The following is a 19,757-nucleotide window of genomic DNA, read 5'->3' on the forward strand; positions in this document are numbered from 1 at the left end:
TCCACTTTACCTCTTTCCCGAGTCTGACGTGCTCCACTCTCTAGGGCTGCACTGTCTAATATGGTAGCCACTAGCCACATGTGGCTATTGAAATTTAAATTAATCTTAGTTAAAATTAAAAATTCAGTCCCTCAGGTACACTGGCCACACTCCCTGGGCTCCATGGCCACATGTGGCCAGTGGCTGCTGTATTAGACAGTGCAGGAGAGAATGCTGCTCTCAGCATGGGAAGAGCGTTTCCCACGGCCTCCCTACACCTACGCTGGGTTCCTGCCAGGAGCCAGCAGTGCCCGAGCTGGACTTGCACGTTCTTTCCTCTGCATCTTTACTTTTTTTTTTCGGCCGTGCCACACAGCTTGTGGGATCTTCGTTCCCTGACCAGGGATCGAACCCGTGTCCCCTGCAGTGGAAATGTGGTGTCCTCACTACTGGAAGGCCAGGGAAGTCCCTCCTCTGCATCTTTAGGATGGCCCTTCCTCAGCCTGGGCATCCCCTGCCCTCCACCATCGCCGTCAAGCCATCCTTGTCTTCACAGTCCACTCCGGTCCCTCCCCCTTCCTCACCTGTCCTCAGCCCCAGCGATCTCCACCTCTGACTTCCTGCTGCTGTGAGGCCTGTACCCCTGGATGGGTGACTTTTCCTTTGCACAGTCAGTCTCACCTCACCAGCCTGGCAGAGCACGAACGTGATACAGGCTGCTTGATTACTTGAGGAGGAAGATAAGACAGTCTAACATGGCAGTGGACTAGAAAATGTGACTTCGTTCCGACCTCTCTTTCTGCCACTCACAACTCCACTCCTCTATACATCTGCCCAGGGCCTACTCTCCACCAGGTCCTGGGTGGGTGCAGGGGCCAGAGGAACCAGGAGGTTCGGTCTGTGCCCTCAAGGCGTGCATATCCAGTAGCCTTGGGCAAAGGATTTTACCCTCCTTCATCTCAATGTCCTCTCTTGTGAAAATGATCTATAATTCCTGCTGTTCCTCCCTGGGGGGCTTTGTCGTGGAGACTAAGGATGTGCAAGCAAGTTCCTTCATAAGACATGAGAAGCACCAAGTTACCCGAATGCATCTGGGAAAGTGGGAAATGTTTGCCCCTGCTGTGTCACCCCTCCGCAGAGCTGTGGCCCACTCCCCCCCGAAGGCCTGGCCATGCTGAAGCGTGGGTGCAGCAGGGCCCACGACACGCACGCACAGCTCCCCTGGGTAGAGGCCGCAAGGGCTAGCTGCTCAGCTCCCAGAGGGTCCAGGGTAGGGGCGGTGATACTGAGCTGAGTGCTTTTCTTCTTTTTTTTGGCCGGCATGTGAGATCTTAGTTCCCCGACCAGGGATCGAACCGGCGCCCCCTGCAGTGGAAGCGCGGAGTCTTCACCACTGGACCGCCAGGGAAGTCCCTGAGCTGAGTGCTTCTGAACAAAGATTCCTTGTGTGTGTGTGTTGGGGGGTGGGGGGCCGTGTGTGCTCCACACGCAGAGCTTTGGTTTTCTTCAAAATAAAATCCTGAATGGAGTTCGGGGGTTTTATGGGTTGGAACAAAATTCAAGTCCAGAGTTATAGAGTGGAGGCTGAGGGGGAGGCCTGGTTGTAGGGTCAGGAGGCTTAGGATGGGGCCGCCCCCTGCCCGTGGTCAGCCCCTCCCCAGAGGGAGTCCATGTCAGATTCCCTCCTCTGGGAGGTGGGGACGGGTGCCCACTGCGCTGACCGCTCGAGGGAGGAGCTCAGGCTGGTGGCCCTCCTCTGCCCACAGCACAGCACCCCTCCCAGGGAAGGCCTTGAGGCCTGGCAGGCAGGGTCCTGCCTTACCCGGGGGCCCAGGCCGCTCAGAGGTGACTAACACACCTGTCTACAATTGTCCAAGAAGGTAGGTGGTGGCTCAGAGGAGCCCGGGCCTCGGAGTCGAGTCCCCCTTTGCTTCTTCGCGTGGGCACTTCAACTCCCACGGTCCTCAGTCTCCTTGTCGGTAAAACACCAGTGTGCAGTGACATGGCACATATGGCACGGCTGACGTTGCCGGGTGCCCGGTCCTTGGCGCCGAGGCTATCCTTCACGCCCCATGAGGCTCCCCCCCTGCCCAGAGGCCCTCCTGCTGGAAAAAGGCAGCCCCGGCACCTGTCATTCCCCTCCGCTCCTGTGTCTGCCTTCCTAGAGCAGAAGCCTGGGACACCTCCTGTTCCTCCTTCCCCTGCTCAGCCCCCCAGGGGCCCTGCAGCTGCCGGGATGGACCTCTGCACTGGGGCTCTGGTTTCCAGGCTGCCGCAGGGGCTCTCCAGCTCACTCCTGGTCATGTGGACAAGGTTTTTCTCACATTGTTCCCTACAGGGCTTCCCCAGGTCTGTGTCTCCCAACCCACCTCCTGCCCAGAGACCCTCCTCCTGGGAGGCGCTTCCTCTCCCATGCCCCCAGCTGGCAGAATGCATGCCCGGGGCGCCTGGCACACAGAGAGGGCCCCAAGAGCTCTCTTACCTTGTCGGGGTGGGGCTCTTGTTGACCACCTTCCCCTCTGCCCTCAGCACTCTGAAAGAGCTGGACAAGGAGGCAGTGCCAAGGCTCTGGGCGCGTTGGAGAGCGTGGCGGAAGGGCCCCAAGAGGAAACGGCAGAGTCCTCCGGGCCCACGTAATTTATTACAGGACTTTGTCCTTGGGCTCCAGGCACACCCACTCCCACATGGCTCCTGCAGCCCCAGCTAGCAGAGCTTCCCGGCGGTCCGATCTTTAACCCCAGCCTCTGCAGCAGAGAGTCCCCAAGGGCCATTAGAGCCCAATTCCACACACCTGTTGCTGGCCACCAGCCAAATCCCACGGTGACCATCCATCCAGGGAGCTGAGTATCTTTCCGGGCATCAAGGGGACTCCAAGGCAGCCCATGCGGGGGCTCTGCTCCCAAACGCCCCATGTCCTAATCGGGGGCACACACAGGAGGTGCCAGGAAGCCTTACACCAGAGCTAAAGGCCACTGGGGCAACTAGATTCCCAGGAGGGTCCCTGGGAGCAGAGGGGGCTGGCTTGGGCTGGGACCTGAATGCAGGGGGGATTTTTGCTATGAGGCAAATTCAGATCCTTCTGAAGAAAAGGGCATCAGGCAGCGTGTCCTGGGAGAGGCCAGGCTGAAGGGGACAGGCTGACCCTGGAAGTGAGGGTGAGGGCTTTGGAGGTGGGTGGAAAATGAGTCCACGGGGGATATCTGCTCAGCTGCAACGCTTTCCCTGGGTGAGGAGAGGCCTCGGGGGTCCTCACTGTTGGCCCAACTAGAGCCGGTCAGGTTCTGTCCCTTCCCCAGGACTTGGGAGGGAACCCCAGGCAGAGGTGTAGGGACTAGCTATCATCTTTTAGACAGAGTTGAGGCCACAGCAGGGCAGCAGCCCTGACCCTGGGCCTCTTTGGGGGACAGGAGCCAAATGCTGGTGGGAGAGAGAAGGGTGAAGTAGAAGAGCCACAGGGGCAGAGACCACGTGGTCCCAGAGAGAGGCGGTGGCCACTGCTGCCTGAGCTTCCTGTGCTTCCTGCAGTGGGCTCCGCGGAAGCTTCCTTCTGCTACACACTCCATTGTTGAGACAGCTTGAAGGAGTTTCTGTTCCTTACAGCCAACCAGCCCAGGACAAAGGCAGGGAAGCGAATTGGGAGGTGACTTAAGGAAGGGCCATTTGGAGGAAGCGTGGGCCCTGAGGTTTTCAGCCAGCTTCCCACCCACTCCCCGCAAGCACTGTGTTCAAGATCTGCCCGGCTCCAACTAGCCTCCTGGCCTGTAAAACCTCACCCAGTTCCTGGGCCAATGCTTGCTTCTGGGGGGCTTCACATGGCCGGTGGCTCTTCTGGTTTAGGAAGATACCATTTCACTCCCACAGGATTGGCACCGCTGATCCTAGCAGCTCCTGGAAATGGCGAGCCCCCTACTTTGGGACTCCCGGGACCAGGTTAGGTCCTCTATAGCCCTCATTCCACTGTCCTCTTGCAAAAAAATATAGTGAAACAGAATATCTGTGTAGAACAGAATGACTTATAAGACATCTCTCTCCAGAACCTGTCTTAAAATTTGATAGAAACACATTTGGGATACTTACAAACTTGTCTCCTGCTTTTTCTTTTTTTTTACATCTGACATTAAATCATAAGCATTTTCTGACACTGTACCAAACTTTAACCACCAGTCTTTAAAGACAGTGTGCTGAAAGACAAATATCGTATGATATCGCTTATATGTGGAATCTAAAAAACATGGTACAAATGAACTTATTTACAAAACAGAAATAGAGTCACAGATGTAGAAAATAAACTTTCGGTTACAAAGGGGTAAAGGGTGGGGAGGGATCAATTGGGAGGTTGGGATTGACACATGCACTCTATTATGTATAAAATAGATAACTAGTACGGACCTACTGTATAGCACAGGGAACTCTACTCAATACTCTGTATTGACATACAGGGGAAAAGAACCTAGAAAAGAGTGGATATATATATATGTATAAATGATTCACTTTGCTGTACAGCAGAAACTAACACAACATTGTAAATCAACTATACTCCAATAAAGATTAATTAAAAAAAAAAAAGACAGCATGGTGGTCCAACCTACAAGCGCTCCATCATTCGTGTAGCAGTCATCCCTGAAAGGACATCAGGAGGCAGCCAGTCCGTCACTATCATCCGCAGCACCGCGATGGACAAGTCTGTGCTCACAGCTTTATTTGCATTATGTCATTACAGGGAGGTTGCAGAAGGGAACTTACTGAAACAAGGGGCTTGAATGTTTTGTTGCTAACCTTTCTCAAGTGGCACGTCAAGTCCTCCCTCCCAGCAAACAGCGTCCATACAACTTCAAGGACCTGGCCTGACTGCTGTGTCAGTTGGCAGGGCTCAAAGGGGACAGCTGAGGGGCAGTTCTCCGAGAGCCTCGGGTTTTCTGTTGCTGACGTACCCCAAGCCCTGGAAATCAAGGAGAGAGGCTGGGAAGTCAGGGCACGCTCTTCCCTGTCATATGTGTGGCCAGACTGGGCTCTCCCATGGCCTAGTGCTACTTCCACAATTCTCCTCAAGGTGCAAATAGTCCGCTAACCTTTAAGAACGTGTTTCTGGGCCCCGGCGACGAGGGGCCGCTGCGTGGCGGCTGGATCACGGCGACGTCTGTGGGGACCACTGGACGGTGAGGGAAACAACCCCCGCGGGAATGACACCGAGGGAAACTTGCCCGAGTCAGAGAAAGACGGTGAATTCCAGGAGCATGAAAAGATTCTGTCTCCAGATTTTCTTTCAGTTGCGCAGATCCCTGAAATGCTAGCAGAGGGTGTAGATGGAGTTCAACAGAAACTGGAAAAGTTTTTGTATTTCAAAAGTCTTCAAACCTGTTTAAAGGAAGTCAGTCTTCTAGATTATTATGTATCTGGATTTTTGTGGGCAAGAGGAATGGACTTTTCTATTATTCAATATTCAAAATTTATGACTTTACTAGATATGGTACTTCATAATCTTAGAAATTTTTCATCTCTGAAACTGCTATTTTCAAAAGAAGTTTATCATAGAAAAAGAAATAGGGACTTCCCTTGTGGCGCAGTGGTTAAGAATCCGCCTGCCAATGCAGGGCACACGGGTTCGGTCCCTGGTCTGGGAAGATCCCACATGCCAAGGAGCAACTAAGCCTGAGCTCTAGAGCTCGAGAGCCACGACTACTGAAGCCCGCGCGCCTAGAGCCCGTGCTCCGCAACAAGAGAAGCCACCGCAGTGAGAAGCCCGTGCACCGCAGGGAAGAGTAGCCCCTGCTCGCTGCAACTAGAGAAAGCCCACGTGCAGCAACGAAGACCCAACGCAGCCAAAAATAAATAAATAAATAGATAGATAGATAAATTAAAAAAAAAAAGAAATGTTCAATTATAATTGAACTCCACTTAGAATGATACAGGAAAGCCTAGTTATCCAGTAATAATTCTGTGTATCTGACAGACATAAGACAGGATCTGGAAGGAGGCCATGAGAATTGGACTAACTGACATTCATTAAACCAGATTTTAATTGTTATATAGTTTTATGCTTCTTTTCTAATTCCTACACATAGAAAAGAATCTAGACTAAACAAATTACAAGTTGGTGTTTATAGTGTCTTCTGAAATTTTAAATTACTTTACTGTCATTTTATTAGTAATTTGGGGACGTAGCACTTATATCCCAGAAAGAGAAGCTATGTAACCCAGAAATAATTGGATCCAGCAATCAGCCTGTGTTCTCATAACTCCTCTGTGCTCTCCCCTTCTACCTCCCTGAAAAATCCACCCCATTAACAAGACATGGAAAGTTTACTAATGGTCTCCTAAGGGAGACAGAAGTTTGGTTGGGGTTGGGAATGTGGGATTCACATTGTTCAGCACAATTCTCCCCCAGGCTCTCATCCAGGCCACCAGCTGACAATCGCCTCCTCCAAGCAACCAATCCAAACTCGTTTTTGCTGGAGCCTTTCAACTCTCCACCTCCATGCTCTTCGGTCTCGTGTCCATACACCCCTCGCTTGTCAGCAAACAAAGGACAATTTGGACACTCCAGTTACCTGGATTCTCCTCAAGATGCAGGGAGCAGTGTGTGTGTGTGTGTGTGTTGTAAATAATATTTGCCTGCCACAAGTAAAAATATGAAAAGATGATGAAAGTTAATATTTGTATTATACACATTATAAAATTTAAGTCCAAGGAAAAAAACAAACAAAAAGAAGAATGTGCTTCTGACTTGAGTCAAAATGCCTCCATGGGGCAACCTATGTTTCATTCCATTTCTGTCCAATGATCAAACCCATTGTAGTATCACCATAGCAACTAAAACAGAGCACAGTGAGTATTTCATTTCAGCTCTGCCAACACACCATAGAGCGACCTGAAGTGGTTTGTTTCCTGGTAACCCCGATCTTCCCATCTGGTCTACAGCAACCAAGTTATCCATTAACACTATAAAATAGCACAGCAGTAAGCATAGACCTCTGTGACAGAGTGACTGTTTAGAGAATTTTATAATTCTTGGTCTCAAAGAGAATGAGCATTTAATGAGTGCTTTTGGTATACTGGCTTCATTGCATGTGAACCCATTCCACCCTCATCAAAAACCCTACAAACTTGGGGTGTTTATCCTCATTTCACAGTAAGAAAATTAAAACCAAAGAAGTTAAGAAACTTGCTTAGGTCACATGGGTAAAAGTGGCAGGGGCAAGATTTGAACCGAGGTCTACCTGACTCCAGGGCCAGTGCTCACTGCACTACACTACACCACACCAGCCCTCAAACAAACCTGGACTCCCTCCCCTCCCTCAAAGACAGATAAGACTTCCATTTTTAGAGATTCTTCAGGGAAGGTGCTTCTCCAATTTGCTCGTCCTAGCTCAGGATCTGAAGGCCCTTTCGCCTTTCATTTCGGTGATCTCCAAAGTGCAATGGCAGAAAAATATCTGGGGAAAAGCAGGGCTTAAATGTTTCCCCAGAAACAGTTATGCACAGTACAGGAGCGTAGGTCACATAAAACATTCTATCTGGGTAGTTCAGAGTTTCTCAATCTTGGTACTATTGACACTTCAGACTAGATTATTGTTTATGGGGGCATTGGGGGGAGCTGTCTTGTGCACTGTGGGATTTTTAGGATTTTTAGCAGCACCCCTGGCCTCTACCCACTATATGCACTCCCCTGGTGGTGCAATCAAAGTGTCTCCAAATATTTCCAAATAGGGGGAAAAACCAGCCCCCATGGAGAACCAATATATAGCTCATAGGTCCAAGTGCAATTAAGACTGGGAGAAAGAGGAGGCCAGCAAGAGCCAGAATGGAATGTCTTCCTGGAAGAGGTGACACCCAAATTGGCCTCCTGGAATGGCAAGAAAATATGGCTCAGAAGATGGGGGAGGGAGCAGGTAGAGGGAAGGGGCTATTGGACTGGTGTTCCCTAGAGGATCTTGGCTCTGACAAACCAAGGAAATGCCTGTATCATCAGGGAAGCCCAAGCACTGCATCTTCCCTGGATCAGCAACTGTGAGATAGACATTTCCAGACTGGGCGAAGCTTAGATCCAAAGTCCTGATGGGCCAGGGGGGTGTCTACCATCTCTGTCCAGGAGGAATGACTCATTTCGGATTGTGCTTTATCAGAACCCATCTGAGGGAACCGCCCAGAGGTTTGTCCAAGGGTTAGTGTTAGGGTTAGGCAGCAGGAGGGGCACTGTTGGACTGCACCCCGCAGGCCTCTAGGGCCTGCCCTTGCCCAGCTTTAAGACCAAAGGAAGAGTCCAGAGTCGGCGACAGAGACATCAGTGGTTTAATGGATGGGGGGAGTCTGAAGCAAGGTCCTGGAGTGACACCCCACTGTGTGCTGTGAACAGCAGGCAGGACATGGCGGCCAGTTTCTAGGGGGAAATTGACGTCAGGTTGGCTCATTAGTTACCAGGGAAACCAGCAGAGGGACACGCCCCTCACTGCCTTTTTGATAAGAACAATCACTAGCTGAGGCCTGAGGCAAGTATGTAGGAAGGTCAGTCCGGTGAGTAGAATATAGGTGAAGCAGGCACTGGTCTGGCAGGGGATGTACAGAGAGCAAGAGAACAGCTGTCTTGAGTGGCCTGACCATACACGCACAAAATATGAGTCATTTTCTCCTCTCTGGAGAACTGTGGGCGGTCCAGTGAATAAATCTCAGTCTTGGGCTCTGGCACTTAATCCCAGGCCACTGGTTGTAAACAGGGGGACCTCTGCCCCATGACCAGAATAATGGCATCCTTGTGACTAATATGATTTCCCTGGGGAGGTTGAAGTAGTGGAAGGGGAAAGCAAAAGCTGATTATGTGGCAGCTCAATAACCAGTTAAATGATGCTGATTTTGATGATGATAATAATACTTTGTCCAGCTCTTGGAAGAGGTTGAGGGTGAGAGGCCCATTGCTAAGAGCTTTATTTCTGAAAAAAGAAGCATTAGGATGCTGGCATCTTACCCCTGGCTGAAATGCTCTGTGTGCACCAAATGCTCTGTGTGTCCTCCTGTTCGCACAGCTGGGATACTCTTTTCAGCCTCACTCATGATTAGGATCGGCCACAGAATGAGGGTAAGTAATATGCTTCACTTCCAGGCCCGGCCCGTTAAAACCTCCTGTGCCATTCTGCACTGTCTCTCTTCTCCCCTCTGCTGTGGCATGCAGAGCATCCAGGAGTGGATTCTGAGGCCCTAGGGGATGGTGGAGCCACAATGTGGAAAGAGCCTGGGCTCCTGAATGACTCCAGGGTGCAGAGTACCACCACTGACCCCACTGCCCATTTACAAGAGCAAGAAATAATTTTTTTGTTTCAAGCCACTAAAATTTGTTGTTGTTGTAATAGTTAACCTTCCATAATTAAAACATGATCCCTCTCCCATCCAAATCGGCCTTTGTCTTTCAAATACCATCAAAAATACTCCTCTCCCAGGAAGTTGGCCCTGACTGCTACAGTTCACTCTAGCCTCGCCCACCTTTTAATTTCTAAGGCGCTCGTTACTCAGATCACATGATTTACCTGTTACCATGTATTTTTTTTTCAGAGTAGGACTTCTGATGGATTGTAAGTTTCTCCAGGCAAGAATTATATGTTAGTTTTTTTGTATCTTCACAGTGCCTGATAATAATAATGATAATAACTAATATATATGTATTTTATATATATATATATATATATATCTCCCAGGAATCATTATTTATACATAAACACATTTAATCCTCATAACTCTATGAGATAAATACTACTAATATCCCCAACTTATAGATGAGGACGTTTAAGCACAGAGAGGTTACGCAATTTGTCCAAGGTCACAAGCTAGAAAGTGACAGAGCCAGTATTCACACCCAGAAACTTGAGTAATGACTAAGCTTCCAGTAATTATACCATCTCAACCATAATTGTTTCAGGACCATTAGCTTGTATGTCCAGTGAAACTGCAGCCCGCTTTGGGCAGGGAGCCATGGTATTGATCCCATTTATTCTCATACGTGAAGCCGGCAAGGTGGAGAGGAATTGTCACCCACCACTTGCTGGCTGAGGGAACTGCAGGTCAGCTGGAAGCAAACTGTGTGGGCAGGGCAGGATTTGCTCTCAGTGCTGGTATGTATTTACCATCCAGAGCCCCGGAAAATGTGTCAAATAATCCAGGAAAACTCACTCACTGCTACTTTAAACTAGTTTTGAAAAAAACAACTTTTTTTTTTCTGCATAGTCCCTAAAACTAGAGATTACAACTCCTAGTAACTTCTCCTAAATCTTCTTTTAATTTGTATCTTCTGTTAAATAAACCCAGACTATTAGAGACAAAAGGAAGTCCAGGGTCTTGAGGTGGCCCATTGTGGAACTGTATTTGGAGATAGGACCTTTAAGGAAGTAATAATTAAGGTTAAACAAGGTCATTAGGGTAGAGCCCTATTCCAATCTGACTGATACCCTTAAGAGATTAGGACACAGACATGAAGAGGGACAAGGCAGAGACAATGGGAAAAGGCAGCTATCTACAAGCCAGGGAAAGAATCCTCAGAAGAATCCAACCCTGCTGCCACGTTGTTCTTGAACTCTCCGCTGCCAGAACTGTGAGAAAACAAATCCCTGTTGTTTAAGCTGCCCAGCCTGTGGTATTTGTTACAGCATCCCTAGCAGACTAATATACCAAGTGATCAAGTTTTAACATCTCCTGTGATATGTCATATTCATATGCTGTAATGAGAGGGTATTTCACCTCTGTGGTATTCTTCTCCCAAACCCATAACCCCAGTCTAATCATGAGAAAAGTATCAGACAAACCAAATCGAGGGACATTCTACACAAGGGGTCCCCAACCCCCCAGCTGCGGACTGGTAGTGGTCCGCAGACTGTCAGGAACTGGGCAGGACAGCAGGAGGTGAGCAGTGGGCAAGCGAAGCGAAGCTCCATCTGCCCCTCCCCATCGCTCCCCATTGCTCGCATTACTGCCTGAACCATCCCCCCAACCACCGTGGAAAAATTGTCTTCCACGAAACTGGTCCCCAGTGCCAAAAAGGTTGGGGACTGCTGTAATCTACACACTATTTTTCCAGGATGCCTCAAAACTGTCAAGATCATGAAAAACAAGGGAAGTCTGAGAAGCTGTCATAGACCAGTGGAGACTAAGGAGACAGTTAAAGGCAATGTGGTATCCTGGTTGGGGTCCTAGGACAAAGAAAGGACATTAGTAGAAAAACTGTTGAAATTTAAATAAAGTTTAGGGACTTCCCTGGTGGCTCAGTGACTAAGAATCCGCTTGCTAATGCAGGGGACATGGGTTCGAGCCCTGGTCCGGGAAGATCCCACCTGCCGCGGAGGAACTAAGCCCCTGCACCACAACTACTGAGCTTGCGCTCTAGAGCCCACAGGCCACAACTACTGAGCCTGCGTGCCAAGAGCCCATGCTGCGCAACAAGAGGAGCCACCATAATGAGAAGCCCGTGTGCCGCAACTAGAGAAAGCCCGCTGGCAGCAGCAAAGACCCAATGCAGCCAAAAATAAATAAATAATATTGAAAAATAAATAAATAAAGTTTAGAGTTTAGTTAATGGTATGATCAGTGTTGGTTTCTGGCTTTTGACAAAAGTAACGACAAATGGTAATGTAGGTTATTAATATTAAGGGAACCTGGATGAGGGATATATGGAAATTAAACTATCTTTGCAAATTTTCTGTAAATCTAAAATTATTCCAAAATTTTAAATGTATTAAAAAACAAAAAATACATTTGAGCCCCTACTTTCAATTGTTTGGGATCCATACCAAGGATTAGACTTGTTGGGTCATATGGTAATCCTATGTCTAACTTTTTGAGGGATGGCCAAATTTTTTCACAGTGGCTGCACAATTTTACATTCCCACTAGCAACTGTATAAAGATTTCAATTTCTCTATAGCTTCACCAACACTTGTTGGTTTCTATTATTTTGATTACAGCCATTCTAGTTGGTGTGACATGGTATCCCACTGTGGTTTTGATTTGCATTTTTCTAATGACCAATGATGCTGAGCATATTTTCATGTGCTTATTGGCCACTTGTATTTATATCTTCTTTGGAGAAATGTCTACTCAAGTCCTTTGTCCATTTTTGAATTGGGCTATTTGTCCTCTTGTTGCTGAAATGTAGTTCTTCATATATCTTAGATATTAAGCCCTTATCAGATATATGATTTGCAAAAATGTTCTCCTATTCTGTGGGTTGTCTTTTCACTCTCTTGATAGTGCTCCTTTGATGTACAGAAGTTTTTAGTTTGAACCAAGTCCACTTTATCTATTTTTGTTGTTATTGCCTATGCTTTTGGTGTCATATTTAAGAAACCATCGTTAAATCTAAGGTCACGTAGATTTGCTTGTATGTTTTCTTCTAAAAGTTTTGTACCTTTAGCCCTTACATTTAGATCTTTGATCCATTTTGAATTAATTTTTGTATACGGTATAAGAGAAGGGTCCAACTTCATTTTTTTGGTATGTTGATGTCCAGTTTTCCTGTCACCATTTGTTGAAGAGACTGTTCTTTCTCCACTGAACAGTCTTGGCACCCTTGTCAAAAATCAGTTGGCTATAGATGTGAGGGTTTATTTCTGGATTCTCAATTCTATTCTATTGGTCTATATGTCTATCCTTATGCCAATGCCACACTGTTTTGATTAATGAAGCTTTGTAGTAAATTTTGAAATCAAGAAGTGAAAGTCCCCCACCTTTGCTCTTATTCAAAATTGTTTTAACTCTTCAGGAATTCCTTGCAATTGCATATGTATTTTAGGACAGGTTTTTCCACTTCTGAAAAAAAAAACACTATTGGGATTATGATAGGGATTACACTGAATCTGTATATCATTTGGGGTAGTATTACCATCTTAACAATATTAAGTCTTCCAACCCATGAACATGAGATAGCTTTTTATTTATTTATATCTTCTTTAATTGTTCTTAGCAATGTTTTATATTTTCAGTGCACAAGTCTTCCACTTCCTTGGTTAACTATATTCCTAAGCATTTTATTCTTTTTGATGCTCTTATAAATAGAATTGTTTTCTTAATTTTCTTTTCAGATTGTTCATTACTAGTATATAGAAAAAAATTAATCTTTGAGTGTTGATTTTGTATTGCAATTTTGCTCTTCCTAGCAGCATTATTCACAGTAGCCAAAAGGTGACAACTATTCAAGTGTTCATCAACAGACGAATGGATAAACAAAATGTGGTATATACATACAATTGAATATTATTTAGCGATAAAAAAATGAAGTTCTGACACATTCTACAACATGGATGAACCTTGAAAATATGCTGAGTGAAATAAGCCAGTTACAAAAGGGCAAATATTGTATAGAATATCTAGAATAGGCATATTCACTGAGAAAGAAAGTAGATTAGAAGTTACTAGGGTCTGTGGGTAAGGGAAAATGGGGAGTTATTGTTCAATGGGTACAGAGATTCTGTTTGGGATGATGAAAATTTTTGGAAATATTTGGTGATGGTTACATAACACTATGAATGTAGTTAATGCCAGTGAATTGTACACTTAAAAATAGATAAAATGGCAAGTTTTGTGTTATATATGTATTTTTACTAATATAAAAAAATATTTTAAAAAAAGGCTGTGAAGGTCACTTGGTCCAACCATGGTTCCAAAGCTGAACCCCTTTATGACACACTGGCAGTCTCTGCTCCCACACTTCCAGTGATATGGTGCTCACCACAAGCCAAAACCAAAACCAAAACAAACTAAAACAAAACAAAAACAAAGAATCCTTAACTTGAATAATTATTCAGCCACACATATAATTGTGCGTTGAAGAGGCTTTGCTCAGGGCAGGGCACACACCTACGGTTTCTATAAAAGGAAAGACCAGAATCCATGAAGATATCTCTGCCTGGATCATTGGGCCTAGAGATGGGGCCCAATCATAGCATATTGGTCCGGGTAGCTTCCACACCATGGGCAACTGGAGACTGGCACTTCCGGTTTTCAAGTTATGGGCTGTAAGCCCATTAGTGGGCTGTGAATTTAATTTGATATGCTGATCTAAAACAATAAAACAGCCAGTTATTTTGCCAGCAAAATGTTCATTCAGGAACAGCAAAGAATTGCAGTTCGCCACATGCAATCTATGGTGAACTGCAATCTCATCCAGTGAACAAAGGAGAGGTCCATTTTCTTTATAGAGAAGGGGGCGTTGGGAGGGGCTGTTAAACGGAGTCCATTGGAGGAAACTGGGAGTTTGAAGTGTAGTGGCTTTTCATTGGCTAAGGTGTGACCGTTTCTTATTGGCTGCCTATTGCCAGGCAAGGAAAATTTCTTCCTTCCTCCTGCTGGGTAGTAAAGCAGTAATCTTCTTCCTGTTGGACATGCAAAGATACTTCTTTCTGTCGGGTCTGTAACTGATGTGGAGCAGTAGGGCATAAGAGCTCCCCTTTCTGACCTTCTGACTCCATTTTAAATGAGGCTTCTGCTTATCAATTTTCACAGATATAACATGACAAAATTAAATAGAGCTGTACAGGAGTTATCACGTGGAGCAAGAGTAAATGTTATGTGTTTATTAAAAACCTTAAAAACTTATTCCCACCCTCTTTCCTTGTCCTCCCTTCCTCCGACAGACAACCAATATTTTGTTTTTTATATGATTTTCAAATTTAAAAAATATAGTTACAAGTAACAACAAATATATGTTCTCCTCCCCTTTTCACAAAAGATGGCATACTCTTTTGCACTTTGCATTTTTTCACAGCTTAGAAATCTTTCATATATCAGTACATAGAGAGTTTTCCTGTTTTTTGTTATAGCTACATAACATTCCATTGTACAGATGTATCATAATTTTGTGATCATTCCTGTTTGGACATTTAGGTTATTTACAGTATTTTTCAAATAGTGCTGCAATGAATAATTTTGTAGATACATTATTTGCACATAATAAAGTATATTTATAGGATACATTTTCTGAAGTGCAATTGCTAGGCTAAAGGGCATATGCATTTGTAATTTTTATAAACATTGCTAGGTTGCCTTCTGTAGGGAGCTACACCAACATACTCCCACCAGCACCCTATGAGAGGGCTTCTTTCTCCATAGCCTCACAAATGGAATGTTATCAGATTTTTGCAATCTGAGAAGTGAAAATTTGTATCTCAATATGATTTTAATTTGCTTTTATCTTACTTTAGGATATATTTTCATGCGTCTTAAAGCCATTAAAATTTTCTCGGGACTTCCCTGGTGGCACAGTGGTTAAGAATCCACCTGCCAATGCAGGGGACACGGCATCGATCCCTGGTCCGGGAAGATCCCACATGCCGCAGAGCAACAAAACCCATGCGTCACAACTACTGAGCCCTCGAGCCACAACTACTGAAGCCCATGCACCTAGAGCCTGTGCTCCACAACAAGAGAAGCCACCGCAATGAGAAGCCGGTGCAGCGCAACGAAAAGTAGCCCCCGCTCGCTGCAACTAGAGAAAGCCCACGCGCAGCAACGAAGACCCAACACAGACAAAAATAAATAAAGGAATAAATAAATTTATTAAAAAAAACCTTGTTCCTTATAAAATTGTTTTTCTCTTTTGTGAATTGTCATATCCTTTGCCCATTTTTCTATTGAGTTATTAGTCTTATTGATTTCTAGGGGCTCTATATTCATTAGGGAGATTAGCCCTTTGGTCTATGATATGAGTTGAAAAAAAATTTTTTTTAACTTCCTAATCATTTATCTTTTGGTTTTGATAATGGTGTGTTGATTTTGCCACGCATATGTTTTTACACTTATTTTATTATTTTTTGAAGTTTTTATGTTTAGCCAAAATTTTCAGCCTTTTATGGCCTTTAGCTTTCAATCTTTGTTGGAAAGTTCTTTTCCCTCTATTTTTATGAAGGAATTCTTAGGTTGGGTTTTTGTTTGCTGTTTTGGTTGTTCACATAAATAATGTTATACCATTTATAGTATTCTATGACTGTTTTGTTCACTTCATATATTGCGGAGATCCTTCCATGTGAGAGCTAAAGACTCAATTCAATTGTATTAGTGGTGGTGTGGAATGCCACGGTACTGATGTTTAGTGATTCATTATCCACTATTAATGGGCTTTCAAGTGAGTCCCACTTTTCAATATTACAAGCGACTTCGCAGGACACATCTTGCATGTGTCCTAGTGAGTCATGAGGCTCGGGTGTGAGAACAGTGCACAGACCTGGGGAGCAGGCTTAGAACGCACTTGTTTCATTCATTTCTTCACCGGCAGGGCCCTCTAGTGGCTCAAGCACAAGAAGGCAGCTCAGACTTGGAGGCCTGGTTTCTCTGACGTAGAATAATGAAATTAAGGTGCCTTGAAATCTTCTGATCCAACTCCCTCATTTGACACAATAAGCTCAGAGCTTGACCCAGAACCCAGATCTCTGAGCCCCCAGTATGCAGCTCTGCCAGTGCCAGGCTGTTCTTTATAGTGTGTGACATTTCACTCCCAGACATGTTCATCAAGTTACAGTGTCTCAAAAGGCTGGCCAGATAAATCTTGTATGTCTCTGGGTTATCAGCCAAGGGAAAGAGAGTTCTGGATGGCTGCAAGGTCACTTCTCCCTTCCTCTCTTCTTTGTCCTTAGTATCCTTGGTGGGAAAAACAGCCTCCCCCCTGTGAGCCTCTCTACCACCACCAGCATGGACCAGCTGTGCTGGGACTGGAGAGAGGAATGAGGATTGGAGAGATGGTGGTCTCCAAGACGCAAGGCAGCCAAGACTCAGAAAAGCACATCTGTGCTGCTCCAGGATTTCTCCATTTGGGGCTCTGAAGGACAGCTAGCTGGTGAAAAGGGACTCTGGAAAACTTTCCTGGAGCTGTGTTTGTATTTACAAGCACAATGCTTTAACTAAGACTCTATGTTTATTTCAAAAAGTTTGTCCTGTCTCACTAAGTTAATGGCTTCTTGAGTACAAAAAATAGATCTGACACTTCCTTACAGCCTTCTGGGGCTCCGCACATTACTGTGTGTTCAGTTCACTTCTATCTCTCCATTCTCCAAACCGCCAGGACAATTAGAATCTTTATGTTAAAATTCAGCAATTATCCTCTTGTAATTACATCGTTTAGCCCAATTACTTTCGCGGCTGTTGGTCTTGTACCTTTGGTGAATTTACAAGTTCTTTATTGGCAGGATTTGCACTGGGTTCCCTTCCATTTAACCTCTTCCTGGACTTCTGCCCTATTCACCTTGCCTTATTACACAGGTACAATCCCACGCACTCTCTTTAGAAGAGAGCTTAGATCCTGGGGCCTCTTCTATTAAATGGAAGGAAATGAATATTTTAATTTTGCATCTTTGGTTCCAGGCACCATTAATTCCTTTCTCTTATAATTCTCTCAACAGCCTGAGAAGATGTCATTCTTACAGCTGAAGGGGCAGACTTGGATTTCAAAGCTGGTTTCCACTATACAGGGGAAAGAATGCCCATGAACTCTCTTGCAAGAAAATGACAATTTCCAGAGAAACCCTCCCTCTCTCTTCCTTCTCTTTTCATATCCTTTTCTGGAGCCTAGAACTGGGTTCTGCCAGCATATTCTGACCGCCTAACAAAGGGCTCCAGGATTATCAAAGCCGGAATGTGGCTTCACTTAAAGGCATTTTGAGAATTCATAGCAAAGCTAGCATCAGGGATTTCACATATCTCAACTCCAAGGTAGGAGATGGACCTTTCAGGGCACCACATGAGGCCTTACAGCAGGCTAGGCATGCCCAGAAATCCAGTTCAAGATGTATGTTTTGTCACTAACAAAAGGCCCTAATTCTGCAACTCTATACCTGCTGGGGAACATTTGTTTATACCTCCTCTGGCCCTCCTCCAATCCAAAGGTAGTAACATTGTCCTCTTTATTTAAGAGAAAAAGAAACAAGCAAAGAAATAAGACTGTATTTGGGGTATTGCAATAGGGAAAGCACACCAGATATGAAGATCAGAATGTCTAGGTTGTGTGGTTTTGTCTTAGGCTTTCATAGGGAGGAAGGTGTGATGATTTACAGTCAGGATTGATTTGCAATCAGAAGTTTCAATCAGTCAAGTGAACAGAAAATATTTATCTCCGTATCTAGCTAGTTTTAGAGGGCAAAGATTTTAACAGGAAGTTTGAGGATCTGAGTCCGCCCTTACGAGCAGGGTCAGAAAAATGGGGAAAGGTCTTTGGCCTTGTCACGGGTAAACAAGGGGGTCTTCTGTAAGTCTTACAGGACTCATGAAAAAGGGTGGAGAGTGAGTTTTACCTAAGAGATAGGGACAAGGATTGTTCTTTACAGTGAGCCGTTCTGGGAACACTGACAGGTCAGGAAGTTTCTAACCATTGTTGTTTCCAGGGAGCATATAGTGCTCAAGTAAAGTTCAACAGTGTGACTTCCTCAAGATTTCATTAGGGGGGACTCTTCTGGAAGCAAAAACCTGTACTTCGTATTGTTGACCAAATGGCTTTTTAAGATGAAAGTTAAGTCGTTATTTCAAAAAAGAAAGGAAGAAAAATGCCTTGAAAAGAGGCCCTTTTGATCACGTCACTTAGTAACTCATCGTACTTCGCCAGGCTTCGAACTACAAGTCCCAGAGGGCAATACGCCACTTCCTCCCCGTACTAAGGGCGGGAATCAAGCGCCTCGCTGCATGATGGGAACGACAGTTAATTTCCGTATGATGGAAAATTTAATTTTAGCGGGTCTTCATTTTTCAGAAGAGTAAATTAGAAGGTCCTCAAACAAGGCGCGGACGGAGAACCCATATAGTAACATTATCATCTCCATGGGGAACGGACCAGGTTCCTCCAAGGGAAGGTTTTAACCGCAGCCGCGGCTGCCGCTCAATTTTCCCAGTAGTCTCCTTTCCGGTCGTGTCGTGCGTCATTACCGTTGCGGCTTCTCATTGGCCGGATTACAGGTGACAGCGCCTGCGCACTGAATTCTTTTGACGGTCGGGGCAGGCGCCATTTTGGCCGTAGAGGTGCTTCTGGGAAGTAGTGCGCTGACCTACACACCTTGCCAGCCTGCTGGGTATGGCCTCTTCTGCCGGGGCTTTCTAGGTCGAAGTGTTCGCGTCTGCAGCTGTTGCTGCCTTACTCTCCGCAGCCTCCAAGGCCTCTAGTCGGGCGGGAGCCTCTGAGCACCGCGCCGCGCCGTCGGTGGTCACAGCGCCGGGAAGGAGGTGACAGGGGCGGCGCGGGGCGCAGACACTCCCCGCCGAGAGCCGCCTGCCATGGACTCGGAATATTACAGCGGCGACCAGTCAGGTGGGGCCCGGACCTAGGGGACAGGGCTGGGGGGCGGAGCGGTTACTTGGCCGGGCTTGGCCTCGCACTCCCGCGGGGGAGGGGTGGGGAGGGGAGGGACGCCCCGGAGACGTTCCCTCCGCGGACTGGGTCTAACGTGGAGTGAGGCTGAGCGCTGAGAGCCAGCCGACGGGCTGCGGCCCCCTAAGTTAGAACCTCGGAGAGGGGATTCTAGAGGGACAGCTGTCTTCTGAATCGGCGAAGGACGTCGCTGCAATAGGGAGCCATACATCAGACACTGTGTGCAAAGTACGAGGGAAGGTCTCCTGATAGGGGATTTTTTTCAGGAGTTGAGAGTGATTTTCGAGAATCCGAGGGAGTTAGCTGTTCAGTGGGGTCGCAGGATCTTATCTAGACTTTTCACTAGGAGTTGGGACTAGTTTGATCTCGCCTGCAAACTAGTTTCTCCCATTAAAGAACACGTAGGACCCAAATTTGAGTTGTATACATATTTTAGAATAAGGCGTGTTCCTCTGGTGCTTACT

At 46.1% G+C, this 19,757-nt stretch overlaps 2 protein-coding genes across 9 annotated transcripts in view; one reads left to right on the forward strand and one right to left on the reverse strand.

Moving 5' to 3' along the window:
* MYO7B (myosin VIIB) overlaps nt 1–4,080 on the reverse strand; it is a 103,761-nt gene extending 99,681 nt beyond the window's left edge. The window contains exon 1 of the mRNA XM_082465955.1: nt 2,771–4,080. Coding sequence (XP_082322081.1) covers nt 2,771–2,863 — 93 coding nt within the window. The 5' untranslated portion in view covers nt 2,864–4,080. The remainder of the gene's footprint in view (nt 1–2,770) is intronic.
* Nucleotides 4,081–18,902: 14,822 nt separating this feature from the next.
* The window catches only part of IWS1 (interacts with SUPT6H, CTD assembly factor 1), a 65,989-nt gene continuing 65,134 nt past the window's right edge, over nt 18,903–19,757 (forward strand). For 6 of the 8 annotated variants that reach the window (XR_014264910.1, XM_082465832.1, XM_082465829.1 and 3 more), the window contains exon 1: nt 18,903–19,233. Coding sequence is in view for 7 of the 8 variants with exons in the window: in XM_082465832.1 (XP_082321958.1) it covers nt 19,200–19,233 (34 nt within the window). In the remaining variant the exon portion in view is untranslated. The remainder of the gene's footprint in view (nt 19,234–19,757) is intronic. The other 2 variants (XM_082465826.1, XM_082465827.1) reach the window with 2 other exon arrangements.

This window comes from Balaenoptera physalus, assembly GCF_965194825.1.
Source record: "Balaenoptera physalus genome assembly, chromosome: 6".
Taxonomy (NCBI): domain Eukaryota; kingdom Metazoa; phylum Chordata; class Mammalia; order Artiodactyla; family Balaenopteridae; genus Balaenoptera; species Balaenoptera physalus.